The 27,386-nt window shown below is 35.6% G+C and overlaps 2 protein-coding genes across 14 annotated transcripts in view; one reads left to right on the top strand and one right to left on the bottom strand.

The window, feature by feature from the left end:
- Positions 1-685, bottom strand: part of Ints13 (integrator complex subunit 13) — a 29,105-nt gene extending 28,420 nt beyond the window's left edge. For 3 of the 7 annotated variants that reach the window (XM_078015026.1, XM_078015032.1, XM_078015033.1), the window contains exon 1: positions 99-669. The gene's annotated coding sequence lies outside the window, so the exon portion shown is untranslated. Of the gene's footprint in view, positions 1-98 lie in introns of all 7 variants that reach the window. The other 4 variants (XM_078015028.1, XM_078015029.1, XM_078015031.1 and 1 more) reach the window with 2 other exon arrangements.
- Positions 686-782: 97 nt separating this feature from the next.
- Positions 783-27,386, top strand: Fgfr1op2 (FGFR1 oncogene partner 2). 7 transcript variants are annotated; one of them, XM_078015037.1, is made up of 8 exons: positions 783-1,037; positions 4,914-5,043; positions 14,188-14,324; positions 16,653-16,770; positions 18,044-18,186; positions 20,583-20,696; positions 23,748-23,861; positions 25,382-27,386. In XM_078015037.1, exons 3-8 carry the CDS (start codon positions 14,190-14,192, stop codon positions 25,517-25,519), a joined length of 762 nt encoding a protein of 253 aa, XP_077871163.1. In that variant the 5' UTR covers positions 783-1,037; positions 4,914-5,043; positions 14,188-14,189; the 3' UTR covers positions 25,520-27,386. The 7 variants fall into 7 exon arrangements, with proteins under 7 accessions (XP_077871163.1, XP_077871161.1, XP_077871162.1 ...); XM_078015035.1 differs by having other exon boundaries at positions 14,176-14,324; XM_078015036.1 differs by lacking the exon at positions 4,914-5,043.

The raw sequence follows: 27,386 nt of genomic DNA, 5'->3' as shown, positions 1-27,386 counted from the left end.
TCTTTAAGAAACCTCCTAGACACACTCTGCCGGGGGTTGGGAAGGGGGTAATACAAGGTGAGTGGATAGGGAAGACCTCAAAATCGAGGTTCGCTTACTTTCGTGCCTGGTCCTGCAGTGAAAACGAACAGAGGCTGTGCCTCTCTGGCAAAGGCTGCTGGCTGGGAGGGTGGGAGAATCAACGCACAGTCAGGAGTGTCTGGTACCAAAACCAGGGGACTACGCTTTCCCCGCACATCTCCAGAACACCGGTCCTTCCCAGGCTTCCTAAATGCAGGAGTGCGCGCGTGCGCGTGCACATACACACACACTCACACACTCGGGCTCGCGCGTGCGCAAAGCACTCTTCAACAGCCCCGCCAGGCTTCTCTTCCTCCTCCAAGGACCGACGCACAAGACGCCAAACAGGAAGAGGGCGGAGCCAATGAGAAAAAAAAATTGCCTCCAACCTCGAGATGTTCTACCCACTAATTTACCCAATCACCCTTTGGGAAGAATGATCCGGGCGACCTAAGAGTGTCCCCAAAAGTGAAGTACCAACCACAGCACCGCTGAACAGGCCACAACCCCTTAGGTTTAGAACCCATAGGCTTAGCACCCACCCTCCCGCGTCTGCTTTTCTGTCTCTTCACCTAGGCCCGTTGCCCCTGGAAAAACACGCGAGACTTAGCGAGAAGACGAGCTAAACTAGAGTGGGTAAATAGGGAGGGACACAGGAAGGCCCCGCCCCTACCTCTCCCGCAAATCAGCGGCGAGCGGCCGGCTCTGCTCCACGGTAACGCGAGGGAGGAAATCTCGCGAGACTGGGGCAGTCAGGGAGCGCTAGTCGGGGACGGTCGACGGAGGTTTATCCCGGGTCAGTGATGGGGCTGAACCCCGCTGACTTGCCAGTTGTCTGTGCTGTCTCTGTTGGATTCTGCGTCTGCTCGCTGAAGACGCGGAACAGGGGTGCGGAGTCTTTTCCTTTGGGTGCTTAAGACCCGGTCGTCAAAGGTCCTAATCTGCATTGCCGACGGCTGCGAGGGATTGAGAGCGCAGTAAGTGGTATAAACCCGGGACCAGAGCGGGCGTAGGCGAGTCGGAAGCTTCCTTTGCCTGTGGGCTGCCTCGGTGCGTGCCCCTTGAGGACCACCGGCTCTCCGGCCCCGGCCACTTCGCAGTCTCAGCTCTTGGGAGCCAGCCCGGTGCTTAGCTTTGAGCTCCTCTTTCCGGAACGGAGATACGGAAAGTTTATTGGAAACTCTCGGCCCCAAACCTGTGGACGCACCGTACCATCCGTATTTGTTTTCTTCTCTTTTTACCCACCTTGAGGGTTAGGGAAAGGGATCCTTTTCCTCCAGTTTACCCCATTGCAGTATTTGCCGCAGATGAGCATTCCCTTCTTGAAACCGCCCTCCAAGAGATATTACTCTTTTTTTCTGGTTTTCATCTTTATTCCATCCCAAATACTGATACTGACACCAGTATACGTCCTAACATACGTCCAAACTAGAAACCCAAGAATCCACAGTTCCAGTTAAACTGCACTGTATTGTTTCTTCTTTCACCAGAATTATTGCACCTACCCCAAACTAGTTTCCCCGTTAACATCCTTACAGTTCTGGCATACGTTTTGTTTACATCTCTCCTTAAACTTTTCAAGTAACCGCATTGCTGACAGAATCAAGTCCTAATTATCAAGCATGTCATTCAGGATCTTTTACAGTCTGTCTCAATCATATTTTTAGAGTCTCAACTTGCTTCTTCTCCAAATAGTTTAACGTCCAACCATACCAGACACTGGCTGTTTTTTCCAAAAGTGCCGTGCATTTTTCACAGCTCTTTCTCTTTATAGGACTGTAGCATCTGTCCCTGTTTGCCATTTATCAAAACTTAATTCGTGGATTTTCTCAGACTCCCCCAGGTGACAAAGCGCTTCAGATAGTTTGGTGGTATTTATTAAGAAGTATTGTTTGTTCATTTATCTGTCTGTTCTGCGAACTTGAAATTGAGTCTGAAATCATGTCATTTCATCTTTGAAACAGAATTTAGTCCAGTGCTTGGCACATTATTTATATGTACATATGTATACATATTTATAATAGTTGTAAAAACTTTACCACAAGAGTTTTTAGTTCCTTAAAAGCATGGAATTTTAAGACCCAGAAGGAACCTTGTATATTTGCTTGAAGGCCCCTGCCTATTTTGAATATGAGCAATCCCATACTCCTAATATGTATGTAATTGTAAAATTTTTAAATTATTGGTTGATTGGAATTATAATGGAAAGGGAAAAACCCCTATGCTTTCAAATAATTTTGTGTTTTATTATACTATTATATTTGAAAAGTAGTGGGATTATATGTGAGAGAAATGTCTTAGACTGTTTGCAATGCTTCCTGTGTGTGCATTCATATAACTGTGCCACTGACTCCTTGGCCTATAGGTTAGAAACAATGGGTTTAGATTAGGTTGGTTCCTTTTGGAATTGCTGTAACTGTTTGCATGTGTGTATATGAAACTTGTTTAATCGTGATTCTAAGGATATTTTATTATGGCAGGGGGCGGTTACTGGGGATTGAATTTAGGGGCACTCAACCACTAAGCCACATCACCAGCCATTTTTTATACTTTATTTAGAAACAGGGGCTCACTCAGTTGCTTATCGCCTTGCTGTTGCTGAAGCTGGCTTTGAACTCAAGATCCTTCTTCCTCAACCTCTGGAGCCACTGGGATTACAGGCCTGCGCCTTTTTTGGGGGTGTTGGAAATAGAGCTCAGGGGGACTTTACCACTAAGTCTCCAGACTTTTTAATTTTTTATTTTGAGATAAGTTCTCACTAAGATGCTGAGGCTGGGTGCTGGGGTTGTGGCTCAGCAGTAGCGTTTGCCTAGCATGTGTGAGGCCCTGGGTTGGATCCTCAGCACCACATATAAATAAATAAATTAAATAAAGCTTAAAAAAAAATACTGAGGCTGGTCTTGAACTTTCAGTCCTACTTCATTGGGAATATAGATGTGTACCACTCTGTTGGGTCCAAATGTATATGATTTTTCTAAAAATCTTCCAGCATTATTCCTTTCAAATTCTGTTCTGTCCAACTTTAAAAATTAATTTTCTCCAGGGCTGGGGATGTGGCTCAAGCGGTAGCGCGCTCGCCTAGCATGCGTGCGGCCCGGGTTCGATCCTCAGCAGCACCACATACCAACAAAGATGTTGTGTCCGCCAAGAACTAAGAAAAAAATGAATAAATGTTAAAATTCTCTCTCTCTCTCTCTGTCCCCCTCTGTCTCTCACTCTCTCTTTAAAAAAAAATAAAAATAAAAATAAAAATTAATTTTCTTTATAAAGCTCCAATTATGTTCACTGCACCAATGAAAATTTTCCATGATTTCAAATAGTGACATGTATGCCTGTATAATGCTTATTTTTATGTGTAATTAAATGCATAATTCTTGATCTCTTAAGATTATGAGCTTTGGGGGCTGGGGATATAGCTCAGTTGGTAGAGTGCTTGCCTAGCATGCACAAGGCCCTAGGTTCAATCCCCGGCACCACCAAAAAAATAAATAAAAATAAAAAAAGATTAAGAACTTTTCTGAAAGACATAAATATGCCTTTTTATTTTTCTATCTCATGTGTCAATTAATGTTATCTACTAATTGTCATTAGAGGTGTCTACTTGGACAGTTAAAAAAAATTTACACTAAACTGACATTTAAAGACATCTGTGGTATATCAGTAGTCACAATAATTTTGTGTAGGTCTAGCTATAAGATAGTAGATTTCTGGATAAAGGAAACAGATGAGTGACCTGAATTTTTTAAAATTTTTCTTAACCAAAAAGAAGTCTGTAAGTAAACAGCTGGCAATTGCTGTCTTGGGTAGGTGGCAGTTTCTTTTTCACCAGCAGCAGAATGTTCTTGAACCATCTGCCAGGAATCTTGAATGTACATGTTTGGTGGCAAGAGTGGGTGAGAATGTGGCTAATGCAGGAAACACACCAAAAAAAATTGTTTAAAAAAAATTTTCCTGCTATTTAGACCTACCTATAGAAAACAATGTAAACATTTTGTGACTAGTTAAAATAGGTAGGTACTATGAAAATAGGCAGATAAGTTAAAAGTACAACTTTTTTTTTAACTGAAGGCTATTTTTAAAAAAATTAAAACTTGTTAGTTTGAAAAGTACTTCTTCCACTCTACTTATTAGACAAAGAAAGGGAGGAAATAATTTTTCAGGAAGAATAGCAAAATAAATTAATATTATTAAATATTTTACTTTTGTGGTTTCACATACAGGAAATGAACATGCAAATTCTAAGAAACTGTGTCACTGTTTTTCTGAAATGGTAATAAAATTATCCTTTGAGCTGCCTGCTATTTACAGTTTCTTTCCCTGAATAGATGTTTTTATAATTATGAACAAATTTTAAGTATAGTTCATTTTGATAGTGTTTCATTATGCAGCCTAGAGAATGTTTTTTAAAGTAGATGTTAATTATAATTTTAAAAAGTCTATGGATAAACTTTTGTTGCTTAATTAACTGTAAGGTCTAATTAAAATGGTTCTTAGGCTTGTATTAGTTACATGAAAAAAATTTTGAAATTTTGTTTGGTTTTGGTACTGGGATTGAACTCAGGGGCACTCAACCACTGAGCTACATCACCAGCCCTATTTTGTATTTTATTTAGAGACAAGGTCTCTCTGAGTTGCCTAGTGCCTCACTTGCTGAGACTGGCTTTGAACTAGTGATCCTCCCACCTCAACTTCCTGAGCCACTGAGAATACATGCGCCACTGCAGCAGGCGAAATTTTGTAATTTTTTTAATATAAATTGTTCTTAGGCATTCTTGTTTATTTCTTATGACTATCTTGGAAGTTCATTGATTCGTTAGAGTCAGGGAATTTGCTTTGTTTTTCTACCTATGCAGGTCAAGATGGTTTCTGTATAAGTGAAAGCAAATAAGACCTTGTGAATCCAGCCTGGCTCGTGAATAAAACTGGGATCGGAAGATCTATTTCTGGTACTAGCTGGGCTCTTTCACTGGGTTCCTTATATTGGTAATTACTAAGTCTATTTTCTTTTCTTTTTGGGGGGTACTGGGGATTGAACTCAGGGGCACTCCACCACTGAGCCACATCCCTAGCCCTGTTTTGTATTTTATTATTAGAGACAGGGTCTCACTGAGTTGGAACTGGCTAAATTGCTGAGGCTGGCTTTGAACTCTCCATCCTCCTGCCTTATCCTCCTGAGCCACTGGGATCACAGTCATGTGCCACCCCACCCAGCCCCTAAGTCTATTTCTTATTGGTAAAAAAAGGAATGATAATACTTGTCCTGCTGCCCAATTAAAGTGGTACTCCTCAAATTCCGAAAGCTACCACCAGTTTGAATGAATTATCACCAGCATTTCGATTTTTATTCTAGAGTACTCCAGAAGTCTGGGTTGAATTAGATTGGAGAGAAGGCTAAATATAGGTAAAAACAATTCTGAAGAAAAAGCAATGACTTAGCAAGGGTTTTAAAACTATTAAAACTGAGGCAGTTGGGTATTGATGATAGACAAATAGCCATTTTAATAGGGTAGTAAAAAAACACATCATGGTTTTAATTGAATATCTTTAATAAGCACATCTTTTCATGTGCCTCTTCACCATACATGTTTTTTTTAGTTAGTATTAAAGTCTTTTGCTCATTTGCTTATTTTAAAAACTGTATTCTTAGTATTAGTTTTGAGAGATTTTCATTGTAAATACAAGTCTTTCATCAGATATGTGATTTGAAAGTATTTTCTTCCAGTATAGATATAGCTTGTGTTTTCAGTCTGTCTTTTTTTTTTTAAAGAGAGAGAGAGAGAATTTTTAATATTTATTTTTTAGTTTTCCGCGGATACAACATCTTTGTAAGTTGTAGCTGAGGATCCAAACTGAGCCGCAGGCATGCCAGGCGAGCGCACTACTGCTTGAGCCACATCCCCAGCCCCATTCAGTCTGTCTTAATGGTGTTTTTCCTTAGTTGTAATTTTAATGAAGTTCGGTTTATCAAATTTTTCTTTTAGGAGTCATGCTTTGGTAAACATCTAAAAAAAAAAATCTTTGTTTAACTCCAAGTTACCAGGATTTTCTCCTCTTGTTTCTTATAGAAGTGTTATGTTTAACATTTAAAACAGTGTTCCATTTTGAGTTAATTTCTGTATAAAGTGTAAGAATATTGCTGGGATTTTGATTGGAAATTGCATTAAATCCGCAGGTCATTTGTGGAAAACTGATCATCTCTATTATATTGAGTCTTTCAATCGTTGAACATAGTTGTGTTTCTCCATTTATTTAGGTCCTCTTTAGTTTCTTTTCATTAACTTTTTGTAGTTAGCATGTAGACATTACATGTATTTTGCTTCCTTTTTACCCAAGAATTTTTTGTTTTGCCCAAGATTTTTAAAGAGTATTATAAACGTGTTTTGTTTTGAATTTTTGATTTTTGATTCCCATTTGTTCATTGCTAGTTTATATAGGGGCCTTAAGCCTCCCACCCCGACGCCACCTCTGCTACCGCGGATTGATCCCAGAGTATTCTACTACTGAGATACATCCCAGCCCGTTTTTAAATTTTGAGTCAGGGTCCTCAAGTTTCTGAGGCTGGCCTGGCCTCAAAGTTATGATCCTCCCTGCGTCGCAAATCCCTGGGATTACAGCTGTACACTGCTGGGCCAAGCTTTTTTTTTTTTAATTTCTAACATAATGTTGGCTATGAATGAAGACAGTTTTATTTCTTTTATATCTATATGTCCCCCCATTTTCTAGATTTTTTACCCTCACTATTATTGGTTATTAGAATATCCTTGCCTTGTTCTAATTTTAGTGAGAATGTATTCAGTCTTTGTTAAGTATGATTCGCTGTAGGTTTTTTTTTTTTTTATAAGTGCCCTTTCTCTGTTTGAAACTTCCCTTCTAGTCCTAGTTTGCAGAAAGTTTTTACTCTGAAAGGATGTTGAATTTTTTTCTAGTGTACCAATTGGTATGATCAAGTGTTTTCCTCTTTGGTAGACTATAGTGATAGCCTTGAATTGTGGGATAAGCCCCACTTGGTCATGGTGTATTACTTCTTTAATATATGGCCAAATTTGATGTTATGGTTTGGATGTGAGGTGTCCCTCAGAAGCTCAAGTGTGAAACAGTGCAAAACTGTTCAGAGGAGAAATGATTGGGTTATGAGAGCCTTACCCCAACCAATGAATTAACCCCTCATGGAGTTAACTGAGTGGCAATTGAAGACAAGCAGGGTATGGCTTGGAGAGGTGCTTATTGGGGACCTGTCTTTGGGGTATATGCTTTTTTTCTGGCAAGTGGTGTCTCTCTGCTTTCTGATCATCGTGTCTTCTACCATCATGTCCTGCTCACCTCCCACCTCAAGGAATGGAATTGGCTGTCTATGGACTAGTTTCTGAAACCCTGATCCCCCATATAAACTTCCTCCTCTAAAATTTTCTGGTTAGGTCTTTTCAGTCATAGAAGTGAAAAGCTGACTAAAACATTTGATATGCTAATATTTCCTTGAGAATTTTTGCATGTATATTCATGAGGGATGTTGGTCTATGTTTTCTGTGTTTCTTTTACTGTCTTGTATAGCTTGGGTTTCAGAGTAATACTGATTATCATTTATGAGTTTGAAAGAATTCCCTTTACTTCTGGGGTTTTTTTTATGTAATAACATTGGTTATATCTCTCCTTCAAATGCATGTTAAAATTTGTCACTGAAACCATCTGGTTATGGAGATTATTTGCAGGATTTTAAAATTTTGTTTTGTCCCAGGGATAGAACCACAGGCCCTTAACCAATGAGATATATCCCCAGCTCTTTTTATTTTGAGATAGGGTCTCGATAAGTTACTTAGGGCTTTGCTAAATTGCTGAGGCTGGCTTTGAACTTGTGATCCTCCTGCCTCAGCCTCCAGTGTTGCTAGGATTACAGCTGTGTGCACTCATAATTTTGCAGAATATTTTTAACTATGAACTCAATTTATTTAAAGTTAAAGGACTGTTATAGAATAGCTATAGACTTTAATAATAACATAACTACAGTAACTATAATTAATAGTTATAGAATACTAATTTTTATCTTTTTTGTGATTTTATATAGTTTTAGTTAATTCATTTCGTTTAAATTATTCATTTTAGTTGTGTGGGATTAAATAGTATTCACTTTTGTTTTGAATGAATTAGGGGTCCACAGTGATAACCCTTCTTTTGTTCTTGACATTGATAAGTTGTGTCTTTTTTGTTGTTGTTTCTTGGTTATTCTTGCTGGAGATGTACCAACTTTGTTATAAAGAAGTGGATTTTGATTTCACTGATTTTTCTCTGTTGCTTTCCTGTTTTTAATTTTACGGTTTAATCTTAGTGCTCTTTATTATTTCCTTCTACTTTTACTTTGGGTTTATTTTGCTGTTCTTTTCCTATTTTCTGAAGGTTGAGGCGTAGATAATTGATTTGAGATCTTTCTGATTTTCTAATATAAGCATTTAATGTTCTAAATTTCCTTCAAAGTACTATTTTACATGTATGCCAAAATTTTTGATATCTTGTAGTTTCAAATTTATTTAGATCAAAATATTTCTGATTTCCAGAAATTTCCTTTTTAGCTCATTATTTAGAAGTGTCTTGTTTAATTTTAGAATGTTTGTAGATTTTTTAACCTATGTTATTTAATTCCATTATGATCAGAATATAATTTACATGATTGCATTTCTTTTAGATTTTTTCCCCAATATGTATTTTATTATTTTATTTTTATGTGGTGCTGAGGATCAAACCCAGTGCCTTAAACATGCTAGGTAAGCACTCTACTTCTGAGCCATAACCCCAACCCTTCTTTTAGATTTTTTAAGGTTTGTTTTGTGATCTATCCTAGTGAATATCCTATGTACACTTCAAAATAACGTGTACAGTAGTTCCCCCTTATATTTAGGCGATATATTCCAAAATCCCGAGTGGACACCTAAAACTGAAAATTACACCAAACGCTATGAACACTGTCTTTCTTATACATTCCTATGGATAAAGTTTAATGTATAAATTAGACCAGAGTAAGAAATTAACAATAGGCTTCTCACTCTTGAAATAGTTTGCACACTGTCTCTTTTCCTTTAAGTGTATAATTCTTGCTTTCCTAAATAAATCTCTGCTTCTGACTCCAGAAAATAAAAAAGAGATTAACAATACTATTAATAAAATACAACAATTATAAAATATACTGTAATAAAAGTTATATAGATATGGGTCTTAAAATATAGGTTTTGGTTTTGGGTGTGTGTGGGTTCTTCACTCTATACACAGCTAACTTTATGTTATGCCCTGCAGTGTTGCCGCATAGTACTAGAGTAATCTATCCTATGTCTGATGTCCTCCTTCCATGACTGCAGATTGTACTGGCATCTTTCTGCAGATGAGCTTAGTTTCATTGCAGTTGAAAATTCACATTGGATGGTATCCTTTCTCTTTATTTAGTCTCTTCAACTCTGCTGGAAATTCAGCAGCAGCTTCCTCATCAGCAGACACAGGCTCTGTAGTAATTTCAGTCCAAACCTATTCCTGAGTTTGTGTAACCATCCTTTACTTGCAGTAAATGGCTTAGTGTTATGTTATTTCAGAGGCTCCCTTCTGAAGTCTTCATATAGGCTGAATACTTTCTAACACAAAATATTACCACCAATCCGGATGTGTTTTTCTGTTCATGTCGTCCACCTACAAATTTAATGCCAGGCCCCACCTTCTTTTGTACTCAGATTGAAAAACAGTCTTCAACACTTTTATCTTTTTGGTTCTGGGGACTGGAACCCAGGGCTTTGCAGAGGCAGAGCATGCACTCTTATCACTGATCTACAGCCCCAACTCTCTTTTTCATCTTAACTAATTACTAATCACATAATCACATGCTGTGGCTGCAGCTTTTGTAGCTTGGGTTGTGACAGCAAAACTACCACAAATTTATTTTTTCTTCACAGTTTCAGATAGATCTTAGGAATCTTAGTATATAGTTTTGTGGGGTTTTTTTTTTCCTGTCCTTATGAGAATTTTTCACTTAAAGGAAGCACTTACGGTTTCTTTGGCATGTCCAAATTGCCAGCATCACTACTCTTGTACATTGAGGCCATGATTAAGTAAAATAAAGGTTACTTGAACACTGGTACTGCTACTGTGACAGTAAATTTGATAACTTAGATAACTAGTAAGTGACTAACAGGCATGGAATATAGCCAGCATGATTGGACAAAGGGATGATTCATGTATTAAGCAGGAATAAATAAAGATTTCATAACACTATTCAGAATTGCTTACAATTTAAAACTTATGATTGTTTATTTCTGGATTTTTTTCAGTTAGTATTTTTGAACCACAATTGATCATGGGTAACTAAAACCATAGAAAGTAAAACCATGGATAAAGAGAACTATCGTATTCTACCATTGTTGGTAGTAGTGTTTCATAAAATCAGTTCAATCCACTTAGATGATGATGTTCATTTCCTCTATATCCTTCCTGATTTTCTGCATACAAGATCTGTCAATTCCTGAGAAAGGAGCATTGATGTGTTTTAGTAGTAAGTGTGAATATGTCTATTTATCCTTTCAATACTTTCAGGTTTTGCTTTATGTATTCTTGCGTGCATGTTACATTAGGATTCTTGTCTTCTTGGTGAACTGGCCCTTTTATCATTATGTAATGTTTCTCTGTCCCTGATCATTTTCTTTTCACTAAAGTGTCTTTACTCCAGCTCTTAAAAAAAAAAAAAAAGAACGCCTATTTAAAGTGTACGATTGAATGGGTTTTAGTATATTCACAGTCATATAACTGTCAACAAAATCAATTTTAGAACATTTTATCACTCTAAAAAGAAACCATATACCATTAACAATTATTTCCTATTCCCCTTAACTTTTCCCAACCATACCCTACCCCCTGCTATACTCCAGCACTAGGCATTCACTAAATTAATTTCAGTTTCTATGGATTTTCCTCTACTGGACATCTAAGTCATAATATGTGGTCACTTGTGACTGGTTCCTATCACAAGCATAATAATTATCGTTCATATTCCTTGTTTCAGGACATCTTTTTATTTATTCATTGATCTGTTGACAGACTGGGTTAATTCTAATTTTGGGCCATTATGAATAATGTTGCTATGCATAATATTTTGCTTGAATTTTTTTTTTCATTTTCTAAGTGTATATCTAGAATGGAATTGTTGGATCATGTGTTTGACATTTTGAAGAACTACCAGAATATTTTTCATAGTGGCTATACCATTTTTACATTCCCATGGGTCTTTTATGCAAATTGCAAATTCTCCATATCCTAGCCAACACTTAATTTTTTAATGTCTTTTTTGTGATAGCCACCCTTAATAGATGTATCTCATTATAGACTTTTTAGTTTTGTTTTTTGTGGTTTTGGTACTAGGGATTGAACTCAGGGGCAGTTGGCCAGTGAGCTACATCCCTAGCCCTTTTATTGTGAGGCAAGTTTTTGCTACATTGGTTGGGATCTTGTTTACTTGCTGAGGCTAGCCTCAAACTTGTGATCCTTCTGCTTCAGCTTCCCTAGTCACTGCACCACTATGTCCTGCTTGTTGTAGTTTCGTTTCTTTTCTTTCTTTCTTTTTTTTTTTAATTCTTTTGTAGTTGTAGATGGACAGAATGCCTTAATTTTTTTATTTTTATGTGGGGCTAAGGATCGAACCCAATGCTTCATACAGGCTGAGCAAGTGCTCTGCCACTGAGCTACAGCCCCAGCCCTTGTTGTAGTTTTTTAATTGCATTATGTTGAGCATGTTTTCATGTACTTTTTGGTATCTGGCTTTCTTTTGATTAGTATTTGTATACTGCATCCTTTTTTTATCCTTTTACTTTTAATGTATCTGTATTATATTTTAAGTGAGCTTTATATAGATAGCATATAGGTTTTCTTAGAAACCTTATCACAATATGGGCCTCTTTGTTTCTCCTCTCTCCTTATGTTGTAGTTATAGTTGTATTCTATATTACCTCTGTATATGCTAAAAATTCCATCAGACAAAAGTTGGAATTCTTATTTCTAAACACCAAACATTTTAAAGAACTAAAGAGACTATTTACTGTTATGTATAATTTCTATTCCTTTTTCTTCATTCCTGATGCTTTTTCTTTCTGATATCATATTGCTTTTATCTGAAGAATTCCTTTAGAATGAGTCTATGGCCACTATCAGGTGTTGGGCTTCCTCAGTACTATTGATGCTGGCTCTGTTATTTGTAAGGGTCTCTAGCACTAGCTGTACCAGTAATGGTGAGGGACCCAGGTGCTTCACAAGGAGAGGCCAGGGCAAGAATCAGAGCACCTCTTCTGTGGCACTCACATGCAGTCCATTAAGCAATGCATGACAGGCAAGGTGTGGGGGTAGGCAGCCAGCGGTAGAACTGCATAGTTGTGGTGTTCCTTTCTGCTACTGTAGGCATGTCCACCCAAGTGTGGGACCTCAGACCAACCGCTAACTGCAGGCACTTGGTGACAGGATAGTAGTAGCAAGACCCTCCACCCTCACTTCTGTCCTGTCTGGGATAGAGCAGAACAAAGTCAAGGCAAAATTCCTCCTGGGGCCTGTCTTGGCTGTGCACACTCAGGGTCAAGACAATAGGGTTGGGGGGCTTTTATTCTAGGATTGCTTTAGATGTAATGCCCTCCATAGAACCAGCAAGAGTGAATCACATCTGCAACCAAGCAAAATTCCTTTCAGTGGAAGTGCATAAGCAAGAGAAGAATGCTCCAGGCATCAGGCAAGCCACCCCGTCCCTTTAGACTGCAGGTAACTCAGCAATTAGAGCTCCAGCATTGCTCAAAGCTATCCAGCAGGCCTCCATAGGCAAAGCAGCAGTGGGACCCATGGAGTTTTTTCCCTGCCCTGTTAGTGACAGGAGCCTGTTTGGGTGAGGGGGTGAGGGGTCCCTTCATTTCAAGCACTTGAGTGAACCCCCATGCTACTTAATGATCATGCCCTTGGTTTCTAAGGGCATCATCCCCAGTCTCCCAGTTCTTGAGGGTATTGCCTTCTGTTCTCATGTCACAAACCCTGTTTATGACAGTGTAGGACACACAGCAGGTTTGAATCATTCATCTGCTGAGCCATGTTTGGTTCCTGAGGCAGCTACCTACTAAGCCAGTGAAGTTGAATGTCGAAGTTCCAGAAATGTGAATACATTGGGGTTTCTAATCCTTAAAGCAGTCCAAAGTCAGACAGTAGGTCTCTTCACAACATGGCTCCTGAACTGCACCCTATACATTCTCTGGAAGGTGATATTAAATCCTTTTCAAAGCAAGTCTGTTATGTAGATTTCAGGTAACTTACCTAGGTTAGGCAGCAAGCCAGTAGGCATAGTGAAACTTTGCAAAAGCTAGGGTTACCAGTATCCACACTGATTATATTTTTGTGAGACTGTTTTTTACCCTTACCCTGCAAATGGAACTTTTTTTACCCTTGCCATATCCCAGTTGTGGGGTCCGGTGGCAAGTGCTAGGCTATTTTGTTTCTCTTACTGTATTCTTCTCCCAGGTTTATAAGAATTTACAAGGTTACAGTATCTCGCTCCCTGTTTTCCAGTGTTCTCCCATGGTCACTCACCTGTGAATTCAACTATATACCTATTACTTTGTTTCATTGTTGAGGGGGAGGTGAGTGCTGGGTACCTCTAATAGTCATCTTGAAATTCCCATTAAATTTCCCTTATATATACCAAAAGTTTCCCTTAAGAGCCAGTGTTATTCACATCAAAACTTTTTTTTCTTTTCACCATATACTAAGGAAAATACAAGAGTTAGGATTATAATGTGATTTTATATAAGAAGTATACCCAAGAGAAGATTGAGACTTTGAATAGCATGACACATAGAAGCAATTTTGTCTAGTTAGTAATATGTGTTTTTGAGGAGTGTCTCAGATCACCTGACTAAGTAGAGGCTAAGCAGAGTTCTTTATACTCTTATTTAAACTTCAAGCTTATATCATTTCTAACAAGCGAAATCACAAGGTGTTCTTAGATACTTTTTTCTCCCAATGAACAAACTTAAATGAAGCTTTAGAAGTGTAATTTTGTATATGTGAAACTAAAACAATGTGATATGCAGACTTTGTTTTGAGTCTCAATTTTAATTTTAATTATAGATATTCTTTTAGAAATGAGTTGCACAATTGAGAAGGCACTTGCTGATGCTAAAGCCCTTGTTGAAAGATTGAGAGATCATGACGATGCAGCAGAATCTCTGATTGAGCAAACCACAGCTCTCAACAAGCGAGTAGAAGCAATGAAGCAGGTTTGATTTTTTTTTCTTTGATTCCATTTAACAGAAGCAGTCATTGACATTTATGTTTTGCTTGAATCATAGCTACTGCTTTTATCTGTTCCCTAAATTTTGAAGTAGCTTCACTTGCATGTTTAGTCTGCTTTAAAGGAGGATATGTTTGTCGTGTTTAGATGGCATACATGTATGGATGTATGTGTGTTCTAAAACCTATAGATTTGCTGAGCACTATAATCCCAGGAACTTGGGAGGCTGAAGCAGGAGTATCACAAGTTCAAAGCCAGCCTCAGCAACTTGGCAAGGCTCCAAGCAACTTAGTGAAACCCTGTCCCTTAGTGAAAATTAAAAGGACTGGGCATGTGACTCATTTGTAAAGTGCCCTTGGTTCAATTCCTACTGCCAAAAATTTAAAACAAAACAAAACAAAACAAAACAAAAACTGTAGATTTGATTACTTTTCTGATAGAGATGCACATTTGAGTTTAGACCTCAAATGAATTTATTAGGTCTAGATAAATTTGACAAAGACCAGATAATACCTTTTACTAATGTTGACATACATTTTGCTTTGTCTTGTATAAGACAGATTTGTTTATGTAGTTTTCTTATAAAAGTACTTAGATGATGCTATTTAACAACCAAATATTTTCTAAAGTGATGCAAAGAAATACCTGGTTTACAGCCTATGCAGTAACACATTAGTACTTTCTATCTTGTTTTTCATTTAATGCTCTCAACTAAAAAGAAATTAAAAGGTTTTCATAACTTGATTATTTTAATATGTATAACAGTATCTTTCAGTGAACTTTAGAGTCTAGCTACCATTTTAAACCCTCCTCTGATAAAAATTTTTAACTATTAAGAAGACTATATAATCTCATGTATTGTGATAGAAATTAGAGGGGAAAATGTATGTTCACAGCCAACTTTTATGAAACTCACCCATTCTGTAAAAGGAAACAACCTGAGGTAATGCTCTTAACAAAGCTATGAAAAATAGTAAAGCAAGTTTACTTATTCTGTTTTGCAGTCATGTTGCCCTAAACAGATTACCTGCCTCCATAATGTCTGGTTTAACTCTGGCACTCCAGTGAACATATGCCTGGTATTAACTTGTTTTTAAAAAAGGAATTTGACACCTAAAGTTAAGAATCAGGAATGTTGTTGTGAATCCATTACTAGGTGTCTCATAATGTCTTGAAAGTAAATGATTGCAATTTTGAAGTTACATTCTTTCTTTTGGGGGGTGGGATACTGAAGATTGAACTCAGGGGCACTGGACCACTGAGCCACATCCCAGTCCTATTTTTTGTATTTTATTTATAGACAGGGTCTCACTGAGTTGCTTAGTTCCTCACCATTGCTGAGGCTGGCTTTGAACTTAACATCCTCCTGTCTCAGCCTCCTGAGCTGCTAGGAGTACAGGTGTGCACCACTGGGCCTGGCTCACTTATTTTTTTAATGCAAATTATTTTGCATTTCTTCCGCACATATTCTTTTAAGAAAATTTATATACCATAAAATTCCACCCTTTTAAATAATACAGTTCATTGGATTTCAGTATATTCACAGGTTGTGCAACCATAATCACAAATTACAGATCATTTTCATCACCCTAAAACTGTAGACCCATTAGCAGTATTTCCCTAGCTTCCCTTTCTCTTCCCCACTAATAAGCATGAATCTTTTCATCTGTGATTTGCCTATTCTAGATAAAATGATATAATATGTGCTTTTTGTGATTGGCTGCTTCTTTTTTTCCCCCTGGTACCAGAGATTGAACCCAGGGGCACTTAACCACTGAGCCTACGTCCCCAGCCCTTTTTAATTATTTTGTTTAGAGACAGGGTCTCGATAAGTTGCTTAGAGCCTCCCTAAGTTGTTGAGGCTGGCTTTGAACTCAAGATCCTCCTGCCTCAGCCTCCTGAGCCACTGGGATTACAGACACTTGCCACCACACCTAACTGTGATTGGCTCTTAACAGAGTTTTTACAATTCCTGTCACAGCATGGAATCAGTACTTCATTCCTGTTTACTGCCCAATAATATTGCATTGTGAGGATGCAACACATTGCGGTTTATCCATTCATCAGTTGATAAACATTTGAATTTTGGGGCTCTTACACAAAATGGTGCTATGAGTATTTGTATACAAGGTTTGGCATGGATGTAGGGTTTCAGTGCCCTGGGGTATATACCTAGGAGTGGGATGAATGAATTATATAATATCTTGTATGTTTAACTTTTAAAGGATCTGTTTATTTATTTTTACTTATTCACACATCAGATATGTTTCCAAATACTTTCTCCAGACATATTCTTTTTTAATCATTTCATTAGTATCAGGAAGAAATTCAAGAACTTAATGAAGTTGCAAGACACCGGCCACGGTCCACATTAGTTATGGGAATCCAGCAAGAAAACAGACAAATCAGAGAACTGCAACAAGAGAACAAAGGTAAGACATATTATCACTGTAGATGAATGGCTTCTTTTCTTCTTCTTCTTTTTTTTTTTTTTTTTTTTTTTGGTACTGGGGTTTGGACTGGGGCATTTTATACTGAGCCACATCCTCAGTTCTTTTTATTTTTTGAGACAGGGTCTTGTTAAATTGCTGAGGCTGGCCTCAAACTTGGGATCCTCCTGCCTCAGCCTCCTGAGTCACTTGTTATGACAGGTGTACACCCCCACACTCAGAGAACTTCTTTTTTTGGTCTTAGAATCTCATCCTCAATACTTAGTTTGCACCATTTTTTTTTTTTTTTTTTTTTTTTGTTACCTGTGAAATGACTCAGTTTCATTCTCTGCAGTTTCACTGCTTTAACCCCCATTAAGGTGCGACTGTCCTCTTAATCTTTTGTCTGTTCTGTCCTAACTGGTCTCCTTGATTCTAGTCTTTCTATTTCCATCAGTCTTTAACACAAGCATCAGATTGATTTCTCAAAAATAAATCTAATCATGCTACTTTTTGCTTGAGAACTTTCATTGTATCCTTATTTCCTTACATAAGGAACTTCAAAGTCAATTCCAGGCCTTTTCTGTCTTCTTCCCACAGCTCTTCTCTGTGAATATTTTGCTCTTGCCATTTCAGACCAGTTTCTCAACACATCATCCATTTCAATGCCTCCTTACCTTGAATCTCCAATCTTTAATTTTTCAACCCAAGAAAATCAAAGTCATCCCTGTGTCACGCTTCTGGGAAACTTTCACAAATTTCTCCCCAGAGATTTCTCTTAAATGTGTTTGAGTAGCTCTGCACTTACCACATATTTGTTTTCTCTATTATACCCTAAAATGTATGGTTTTGGGGTATTCTTAATATAGCAAGAGCATTGTCTGATGTTTATTTGCTATTTAGTAAATGTTTTCTGTTACTTAAAAACTGAGTTTTAAAGCTGAGTACAGTTGTGCATGCCTGTAATGCCAGTGACTTGGGAGGCTGAGGAAGGAGAATTGCAAGTTTGAGGCCAGTGTTGGCAACTTAGCAAGACCCTGTCTCAAAGTTAGAAATAAAAAGAGTTATGGATATACCTCAATAGTAAAGTGCACCTGGTTTCAGCCCCCACCACTAAATAAATTATTTGTCTTTTATTGTTACATGGGTAGAATTTTATATATCATGTTTTCTTTTTAAAATACCCTATGTATTTTGGTATTTTGGTAAATATAATATTGAAGAGAATATTTTGTTTACCCTAAATTTGAATAAAATACACTGTTATTCTTGATAGAATTACGTACATCCCTGGAAGAACATCAGTCTGCATTGGAACTTATAATGAGCAAGTATCGAGAACAAATGTTTAGATTGCTCATGGCTAGCAAAAAAGATGATCCAGGTATAATAATGAAGTTAAAGGAGCAGCATTCCAAGGTAATCCATTCCATAAAGGTAACTTGAACAGGAAAAGAGGGACAGTTGGTTGTGTTCAGATTAAAAAAGGGATATCTAGTAATGCCGTGTTAACATGACATTGACTACTTCATGTTTTTAACTGACATTTTCTGCCTTCTCTTTTCTCACTTCTTCTTTGTTATGTGCCATATTCTGTTTGATTTTTTTTTTTCCTAACTCATACTGTTTGCTAGTAACTTTTAAACAAGTATATATGTATATTACACACACTGTTTTGGAAATAAAGGTAAGTTTGTTCAATTCAAAATTAGTTTTGTAAGTTGTCTACTTTTAAGAAATATTTCTCCCAGTAAATTTATATAATGACACATTTTGTGAGAACAAAAATTGAAATGCTTTGAAATTTTAAAAAAATTTTGAAAGCAACTAAATGTAAATTTGTTTTTCTGAAGACCATTTTCTGAGTGAGGCTAATTTATCTACTCTATGAATGATCCTGATTATAATAAAAAACTATGGGGTTGGGGAGAAGAAAAGATTGTACCAGTCTATTTAAATTTTGCTCTCGGGATTGCATACCAGTTGACATCATTTTTAGAGGCAAAACTGAAGTGGTTAGAAACTAGTGTTTTTTTCCTATTGTTCTTGTGGGATTCCTGTGTCTATTTCCTTTGGTATGTTCCTGTATTTACTGGCAACTGTTATGAAGATAAATAGACTAATCTCTTCACCATTTACGTGATATTTTAAACTTAATTTTAGCTGCTGGTGTAAAATAGAAATATTAAAGGTTGTGATAACCTGGCCATTATCTATAGTGCATAATGGTGAGATACATAAGACATTTTTTATCTTTCTCAATTAGGAAAACACATCTGGTGCTTATGTTTTTAAATTATTATTAATTCTTCTGGAATTAAATGCCTAGTAAATAACTCTTTGAGAAAACCTAATAGGTTCTTCTTGTGTCAACTAGTAAATTAATAAATTAATAACTTTGGGCTTGATATTATCTAATATTCATCTCCTAGCCAAATGGAAATCCTTGGCTATTTAGGGAAAATCTTTTGAATATGAAATCTATAGTTGGGCTGGGGATGTAGCTTCATTGAGCACTAGCCCAGCTGTGCAAGGCCTTGAGTTAGATCCCTAGCATTAGAAAAAAAAAAAAAATCCATTGTTAATGAGACTATTACAAATCATTTAAATTTAACAGTATAACTAAGAGTCTTTTTTTTTAAGTTATGAAGAGAAATTGAGTTAAAATTATTGATAAGATGAATGTAATCTTGACATATTCTAAAAGGACCTTCTCTTTTATAACTTGAAAAATAAATTTTAAAGATCTAAAGGGAAGAGAATACCATGTCAAAAAAATGCTTAGGATCTGATATTGCAGCTTGTTAGTCCCATCTGGTAGCAATTATGACAGAGCAAATGTTTTCTAAAACACATTAGGGGATAGAGATGTAGCTCAGTGGTATTGTGTGTGCTTAGCAAGCATGAAACCCTGGGTTTAATCCCCAGCACAAAATATAAATAAAACACATTAGATTTAATCATTCATTGAAGCTGTTTTACTAATTAGTAAAGTTAAACATTTTCTAGATTGCTCTAAACCATCCATTTTCATTATGTGGATTGAATTTAAGTGCTGATCCTTGCCTTCCATAAAATGATTATAAAGTTACTGGTTATTAATTCTAACTAATACATATTAATGTTTGTGATTTTGATTTTTCCCAAAAAGGAGACACCTTGACTCAGTTAAACAAACATTTAATAACACTTGCACGGGGTTAGTTGTTAAGCATAATAACAATGTGAATGAACGAATAAGTTAAATTACTATTTGAGCTTGTAATGGGAGATACAGACACAAACCTAATTAATATAGGGCAGGGTCTGATAGAAATAGGAATTGTTACCAGAATACTAAAAATCAATATTAGTTCTTGTGAGGAAAATCTGGAAAGATGTTCAATAAAGAGAAAATGTATCCAAATTCAACCTTGAATTAATTATGAAGGTGGGGAGGGTTTCCATAAGCAGAAGTGGGTAAACAGAAATACCATAAAGGCACAAAACAATGGGATTCAAGGACATGTTTGAGTATTAGTGCCCTGATAACACCTAAACACAAAAATAATTTTAAGACAGGGGTAACATAAAGTTACACATAGCAACATTTTGGAGTAGAAGACCCTTTTGAAATACTACAGAAGTCTGTAAAAAGTTTAAGAATTTATTTTCATCCAAATAATTATTTTTATTTTATTTTTAACATACCTTTTTGGAAATCTTAAAAAAACAAACATTTTGAACAGTTGGCTAACACGCATGAACTAACACTCATTCAGTTTTTAAAGTACGGATAATGTCCGTATTAACATTATAATGACTCTGTACTACAGATTGACATGGTACATCGTAACAACTCCGAAGGATTCTTCCTTGATGCATCTCGACACGTCCTTGAAGCACCTCAACATGGACTGGAAAGGAGGCACTTGGAAGCAAATCAGAATGTACACTAAATAAAACAGTCAATTTTGGGGTGTGGATGGAAAGGGGGTCCATTTAAAAAGTTGTTTTACTTTGAATTTCCCTCCCAGAATAGATCAGCAAATAAATGAAATCAAATAAAAATAAAATGCTGTGCTTTTGGTAGTTATGCTGTTTAGTGTAGAAACTTTAAAAATTTGTCATTAATTCTCTATATATTGTATCATACACAGTCACTAATTCTCTTGTGTATTGTATCATACACAGACTAGAGATTTTAAATGATATTTAGCCCAGTTTTGCATTTATTTTCTCTTATTAGCTTTGTTGCTACAGTTTTTGTTTCAACAAAACAGTTACATCAAGGACATTTTCTTGTCCTGGACATTAAGGATATTTTCTTGACATTAATTTTAACCTGATTTCTTAAAGTCTTGGTCTATCAAAAAGGAAATGTTTTAAATTAGATTTTTTATAGTTTGTAGTCCTTTACAGTTCACAAATAAGACAAAAATGTCTTTTGTTTATATAATTTAGTAGTGCTCTTTCTATGTGTCTTCTCTTTTTTAAAAAAACTTGTAGCCATTCTTTTATCTTCTTAGTAAAGTAAAAATAAGCCTAGTTATTTATTTTAACAAAGTTAAAAATGAAAAGCATTAGGTACACTCCTATAATCCCAGCAACTCTAGAGGTTGAAGCAGAAGGATCACAAGTTCAAGATCAGCTTCAGCAACTTAGCAGGATCCTCAGTAACTTAGGGAGACCCTGTCTCAAAAAATATAAAGGACTGGGGATATAGCTCAGTGGTAAGGCACCCCTGGTTTCAACCCTCGGTGCCTCCCCCCCCCACCCTCACAAAAAAAGTCATTTCAAAACAGTTTAATAATTATGTTGCTAACACTTTTGCCTTCAAGGCAGTTTTGAACCAGTCTTGTCTTCTACACCTATTGAAAACTGATTCCTCACAAAAGATTTTATAGTTAATAAGTGAACCATTGATTGGGCCTGTAAAAATACTATCATTTAAAGTTTGGGTTTTTTTTTTTTTTTTTTTGTGTGTGTGTGTGTGTGTGTGTGTGTGTGTGTGTGTGGTGATTTTGTCAGAACAGACTTTTTCCTGAAAAAGTAAATATCTATTTTCTTCCAGTTTAAAAAGACTTAATTGAGAGTGCTATTGTTATTCAAAACTTATGTTCATTACTCATTTTGCTGCTGCAGTTATCTATATTTACTTGCTTTTAAACATTATGTTCCCTTTACAAGTGGGAGGAAATTTATTTTTTATTTTTTGGTACCAGGGATTAAACTGAGGGGTACTGAACTACTGAGCCACATCCCAGCCCTATTTTTTGTATTTTATTTAGAGACAAGGTCTCACTGAGTTGCTTGTTAGCACCTTGCTTTTGCTGAGGCTGATTTTGAACTCAAGATCCTCCTGCCTCAGCCTCCTGAGCTGCTGGGATTATAGGCATGTGCCAACCATGCCCAGCTTTTAATGATTTTTTTTAACTGTTGCAGAGTATGGCAAGTATGTGTCTTGATCCTTTTTGTTACTATAATCTAATCCAAAATTGCCCAGTAGAACTTTCTGAAATGATGGAAATGTTCTTTATACTAATGTGGAAGCAAATCAGAAATGTATGCTAAATACATTTGTGGCTGTTGAGCACTTGGAAATGTCAGTGCAGGAATTAATAATTATATGTATTTAATTTTAATAGCACTGTGCTGGACAGTGCAGATTAGTCTTTTATTGTGCCTTCTTCTTAAGTACTCAACATTATATAGATGTCATCATTGGAATAAAACAAGGAGAGGTAGGAGAGGGTATATATAGATCAATGGTAGAACATTTCTTAGCATGTGCAAAGCCCCAACACCAAAAAAAAAAAAATGGATTTTTATTATATAAGATTATTAAACGAGGTGGGGAATGTAGCTAAATGGTAGAGCACTTGCCTACCATGGAGTAAGGCTGTGGGTTCAATCAGCCCTGCAGAATATATATGTATATTTTATACACACAAATATGTATACATATATAAACTATATTTTTTAATGTGGTTTGCTAAAGATAGTCCATTCTTTTTTTCCCTATCATTTCATCCAGTTTGTTTTGTGGGGTTTTTTTGAGGTCTTGTTCAAATCCTGTTTACAATCAAAATATATACAACTATTTGAGACTTGATGTTTATTTGGAATGTTATTCATTTTATATTTAAGCTTGGCCTTGATATATAATAACCTCCATTGCCAATGAATAATGGTCGATAGAAACTGATTATGATAGTGATTTTTCTCACATTTCTATTGATTTTGAATGGTATTTGTTTCACTCGACTCTGAGCTCCTGCAGGTCAGGGAATAATCTTAGCAGGCTTGATATTCCTGGTGCCTGGTACAGTACCTGGCACATCAGAGACTTGCAAAAAAAAAAAAAAATAAGGAATTTTCGAGTGGGACCTCATTTATGCACCTAACAAATGCAGATGTCTGTATTATGCTGAAATTATATTTTCAATGGTTGGCAAAGGCCATTTAATATTTTAATACTTAGAAGCAGAAGTCTATTAAGTTCTCAATATTATAAAGAAAAGACTAAATAGGCAAATATAAACAGGATACAGTTCTTGCTTTCAAAGAGGATCAATTTATAGGCATGGATAATATTGAAAAGATTTGTGAATCATGAAAACTTGAAGATCAGTGTGTCAACAATTTTTTCTTCACAATTACTTTGACCCGTTGTATATATATAGGTGTGAAAAAGAAAAAGTTGCTGATTCCTGTGGTTAGAGGAATATGAAACGAGTAAATTTCTTGGTACTGGGTTTAATTATATCTTTCTGCTTATCCTTAATTCTAGTCCTAATAGAAATCTGATTTCAAAAACACATTCATTGTTAATCATCTTTGTTGTGTTCTAAGTACTACATTTATATTAAATGGCAATACAAGAATATTACATTCATATTAAATGACAGTGCAGATTTTATTAAAAGGATGCAAAACTAAAAATAATTTGAAAAATAAAGTATTTCACTGATTCCCAACTCATATGCCTTTTTTTTCAGGAGTTACAAGCACATGTTGACCAGATAACTGAAATGGCAGCAGTGATGAGGAAAGCCATTGAAATCGACGAGCAACAGGGTTGCAAGGAGCAGGAACGAATATTTCAACTTGAAGTAAGTTTTAAATTGCAAGTGTAGGTGAAAACTGTCCATAAAAAGGCATGCCAGAGGGGCTGGGGTTGTGGCTCAATGGTAGAGTGCTTGCCTAGCACATGTAAGGCACTGGGTTTGATTCTCCACACCACATAAAAAAGAAAAAAATAAAAGGCATTGTGTTCATCTATAACTAAAACATTTTTTTTAAAAAAGACATTCCAGAAAACATATCCCATTTAAAAATATACATATACTTTTCTGGAATACTTGGTAATATTCTTTTCTTAATCTGGATACTGGTTATATGAATATATGAGGCAAGACTATATAGTAATGCAAGAATCCAGGATCATTAGGAACTTACACCAGTAGTGGAGAGAGTTATATTCCTTTTCTTACTAAATGAAGGTACTTATTTAACTTAGTAATTTTTATAAATTTGTTCATTCTATCAAGATAGTACAGGGAAAGGGTTCATTAATCCACATATATTTTTTGTGTACTCTTATTTTCCAAGGACTCTAAAAGTCTTTGTCTCGATCCATCTTTTATTTTGTATACAATTAAAATAATTGGAATAGACTTTGAAATCATTATCAGGAAAAAATTGACTTCTTACTCTTAAACATGTATTCTCCCGTTTGTGTAACAGGAATGGGCAGACTTTTCCAATAGTGAACCAGCAAATAAATTTTCTATACTTCTCAAACTAAACAGTTTGCACCTGCTCAACTTTGCCATGTAATGCAAAAGTAGCCACAATAATATATGATAAATTATAAAAGATTATTTTCAACTATCTAGAGTTGGGGGAGGCAAAATTTTTGTGTTTTGGTATTTGCACACAACACCTTTATTTTATTTACCTATTTTTACACAACACCTTTATTTTATTTACCTATTTTTACACAACACCTTTATTTTATTTACCTATTTTTATGTGGTGCTAAGGATCGAACCCAGGGCCTCAAATATGCTAGGGAAGTGCTCTACCGCTGAGCCACAACCCCAACCTCCACCCCAAGGCAAAGTTTTTTACACTGTCAAATATGGTTACTTAATTTCCTCTTGAGAAATATCATCTACTCAACCCGGCTGCTCTCAAATTTCTGTGTAAGGGAAACAAACCAGATGGCTTGTCCTACATTCCATACTATCATGGAAAGTAATAAAAGTACTAATGTACTGTGAGGGTGTAGTCAGAGGGTATTATTCACTACCTTTATGAGTTTATATGTAGATCCAGATGTTATTTTCTTCATCTTTAGTATGACTATAAGGCAGTTTGAGTTTTTATCTCAGTTACATCTGTATATATAAGGCTTTGCAGTGGTGGGAGAGGGTGAACATAGTTCACTTTTTAAAGAAAAATTGTTTAGGTTCAGCTTGTCAACTATATGTAACTACATTTATGCCAGTTACAGAACTTGCTTTTTGTTATACCTTCACATGTTTGGCTTTTCTTAATACATGTTCACGAACCTCTTTAAATGGTAATTATATCTTTTTTTTTTTTTTTTTGGCTTGCCTCCTTCTAGCAAGAAAACAAGGGCCTGAGAGAGATCCTTCAAATAACTCGAGAATCATTTTTGAACCTTAGGAAGGATGATGCATCAGAAAGCACATCTTTGTCAGCATTAGTAACCAACAGTGACCTGAGTCTGAGGAAGAGCTGAAAGGGTTCCAAGTCTGGGAACTTTGTATATGACTCTAAACTATCACAAAGACTGGCCTATAAATGAATGAATGAAGAGAAAACTCAAATTCAATCAACCCTTTTTTTTTTTCTCTATAGTTTGTACAGTGCACTGGCTAAGTGTTAGCCAAAAAAAAAATGTATAGTTCATCATAAACTTTATTCCAAAACATAATGGAAATAGAAACTGAGTCATTGTTAATTGGTGAACAAACAAAGGGTTTTCACAGTGATGGCTGAAAATATCAAGAGCTTTCAGCAGTGCTATTGGCTTTCTAAATGATATACTTAGATACACTTGACTTTTCCCAGTAATTGTTTGGGAATTCATAGAATTATCCTAATTTACGATATTTTGCCATGGTTTTGTGAATGGAAGATCCTTATACTCAATTTAATCCTTCCTGTTTGGTGTCAGAGTTAACAAATAGGTTATGTACCATAAGACTTCAGCTTTAGTGATTGCCTGTCTCCTTTCCCATTAATTTAAAATTTTTTTGTCAAAGAAAATTCAGGTTTAAAGGTTGCAGTAATGTTTTACATGTACCACAAATAAAAGAGGAAATTTAATTATAGCTAATTTACCACATAAATGATATTTAGCTAACAATTGTCCATAACTTGCTAAAGAATATGAAATATTTCAGGAATGAAAGAGAAGGAACATTACTTTCTAAGAAAGAAGATCTTATAAATAAACATATTTAGTAGGTTAAACTACTCCTCTGAAAGAATAAGTTTTGGTTTTTAGTCAATAATAAAAACAATTTTCTCTTTTCTGTTTGGTATTTAAGGACCTCATATATTTCATTTACTTAACAAAGTTGAAATGTTTCATGTAGTAAAATAGGTATGGTAATTTCAAAGTAAATTCAAAATTATGGTTTACACAACCCTTTTTTAAGTAATTAAGACACAGAAAAAGTAGACTCAAATATTTTAAAAAAATATATTTTTAACTCCATCTGCCTCATTCCCTTAAGGTTTTTTTAGTTTGGTTTGGTTTTAATAACTTTCATTACTAAAGGTGGTTGGAAATCTATGGATTTACAAGTATTGGTTTTATTAAAACATGTCAAACAGTAAGTAGATTTCTTTTTTAAAGCAAAAAGATACAGAAACTTTGACACCAATTGAAACCTAAATTTTTCTTTATTTTGTAGTGATCATATAGAATAAAAGGATGAGTATCAAATATTATTAAATATACTTATTTGTATCACACATTAAAATTAACACAAATAGAAAATTCTGCTTATGAGTATATAATTTGTTAAATATCATGTCATGACAATTAAGTATAATTTCATATATTGGTAAAACTCAAAACTACTTTTCACTTTAGAAATTTTCTACATTAAATTTGGGGAGAGAAGGGTAGACGGGGCTTACTGATTAGAAAAGGGTTAATAATGGCCCAAAACATTAAATTTCTTTTTTCATTCAGAGGCCTTAACTGATACTTTATAAATAACAGTCTTTTATTTTTAAACTTTTCTATTTTTTTCAGAAAGTAGACCTTAATTCAGTGGCACATTCAAATAGTTTTTATCCCAAGTAAAAATTAAATAAGCTACACAGTTGAGATTCTAAGGCAATTCATTAGGCAGCTGTAATTATAAACATTACTTGATAAATATTTTTGTAAACAGATGAGTTAATTTATTCTTGGTGTTCTTGCTTGAATATGATTTTAAGGTCTTGGGTGTTTGAAAGACTTTGTTTTTAATGACAGTTTTCCATCCCCTACACTCCCCCCCCTTTTTTTTAAGAACCTCAAATTTGTGTCTGAGAGTATATACTGCATAGGAGACTATTTTATCAATAAAGATGAGTGATTAAATATT

This window comes from Ictidomys tridecemlineatus, chromosome 6 (genome assembly GCF_052094955.1).
Source record: "Ictidomys tridecemlineatus isolate mIctTri1 chromosome 6, mIctTri1.hap1, whole genome shotgun sequence".
NCBI classification, from domain to species: domain Eukaryota; kingdom Metazoa; phylum Chordata; class Mammalia; order Rodentia; family Sciuridae; genus Ictidomys; species Ictidomys tridecemlineatus.
This window is presented reverse-complemented; position numbering and strand designations above follow the sequence as displayed.

Excerpts from the sequence above, each read along its gene's own strand:
- Fgfr1op2 (XM_078015036.1), top strand. The coding sequence starts at position 14,190 with ATGAGTTGCACAATTGAGAAGGCACTTGCTGATGCTAAAGCCCTTGTT. Across the intron at positions 14,325-16,652 it reads GAGTAGAAGCAATGAAGCAG|TATCAGGAAGAAATTCAAGA; the intron begins GTTTGATTTTTT and ends TCATTTCATTAG. Across the intron at positions 23,862-25,381 it reads AACGAATATTTCAACTTGAA|CAAGAAAACAAGGGCCTGAG; the intron begins GTAAGTTTTAAA and ends GCCTCCTTCTAG.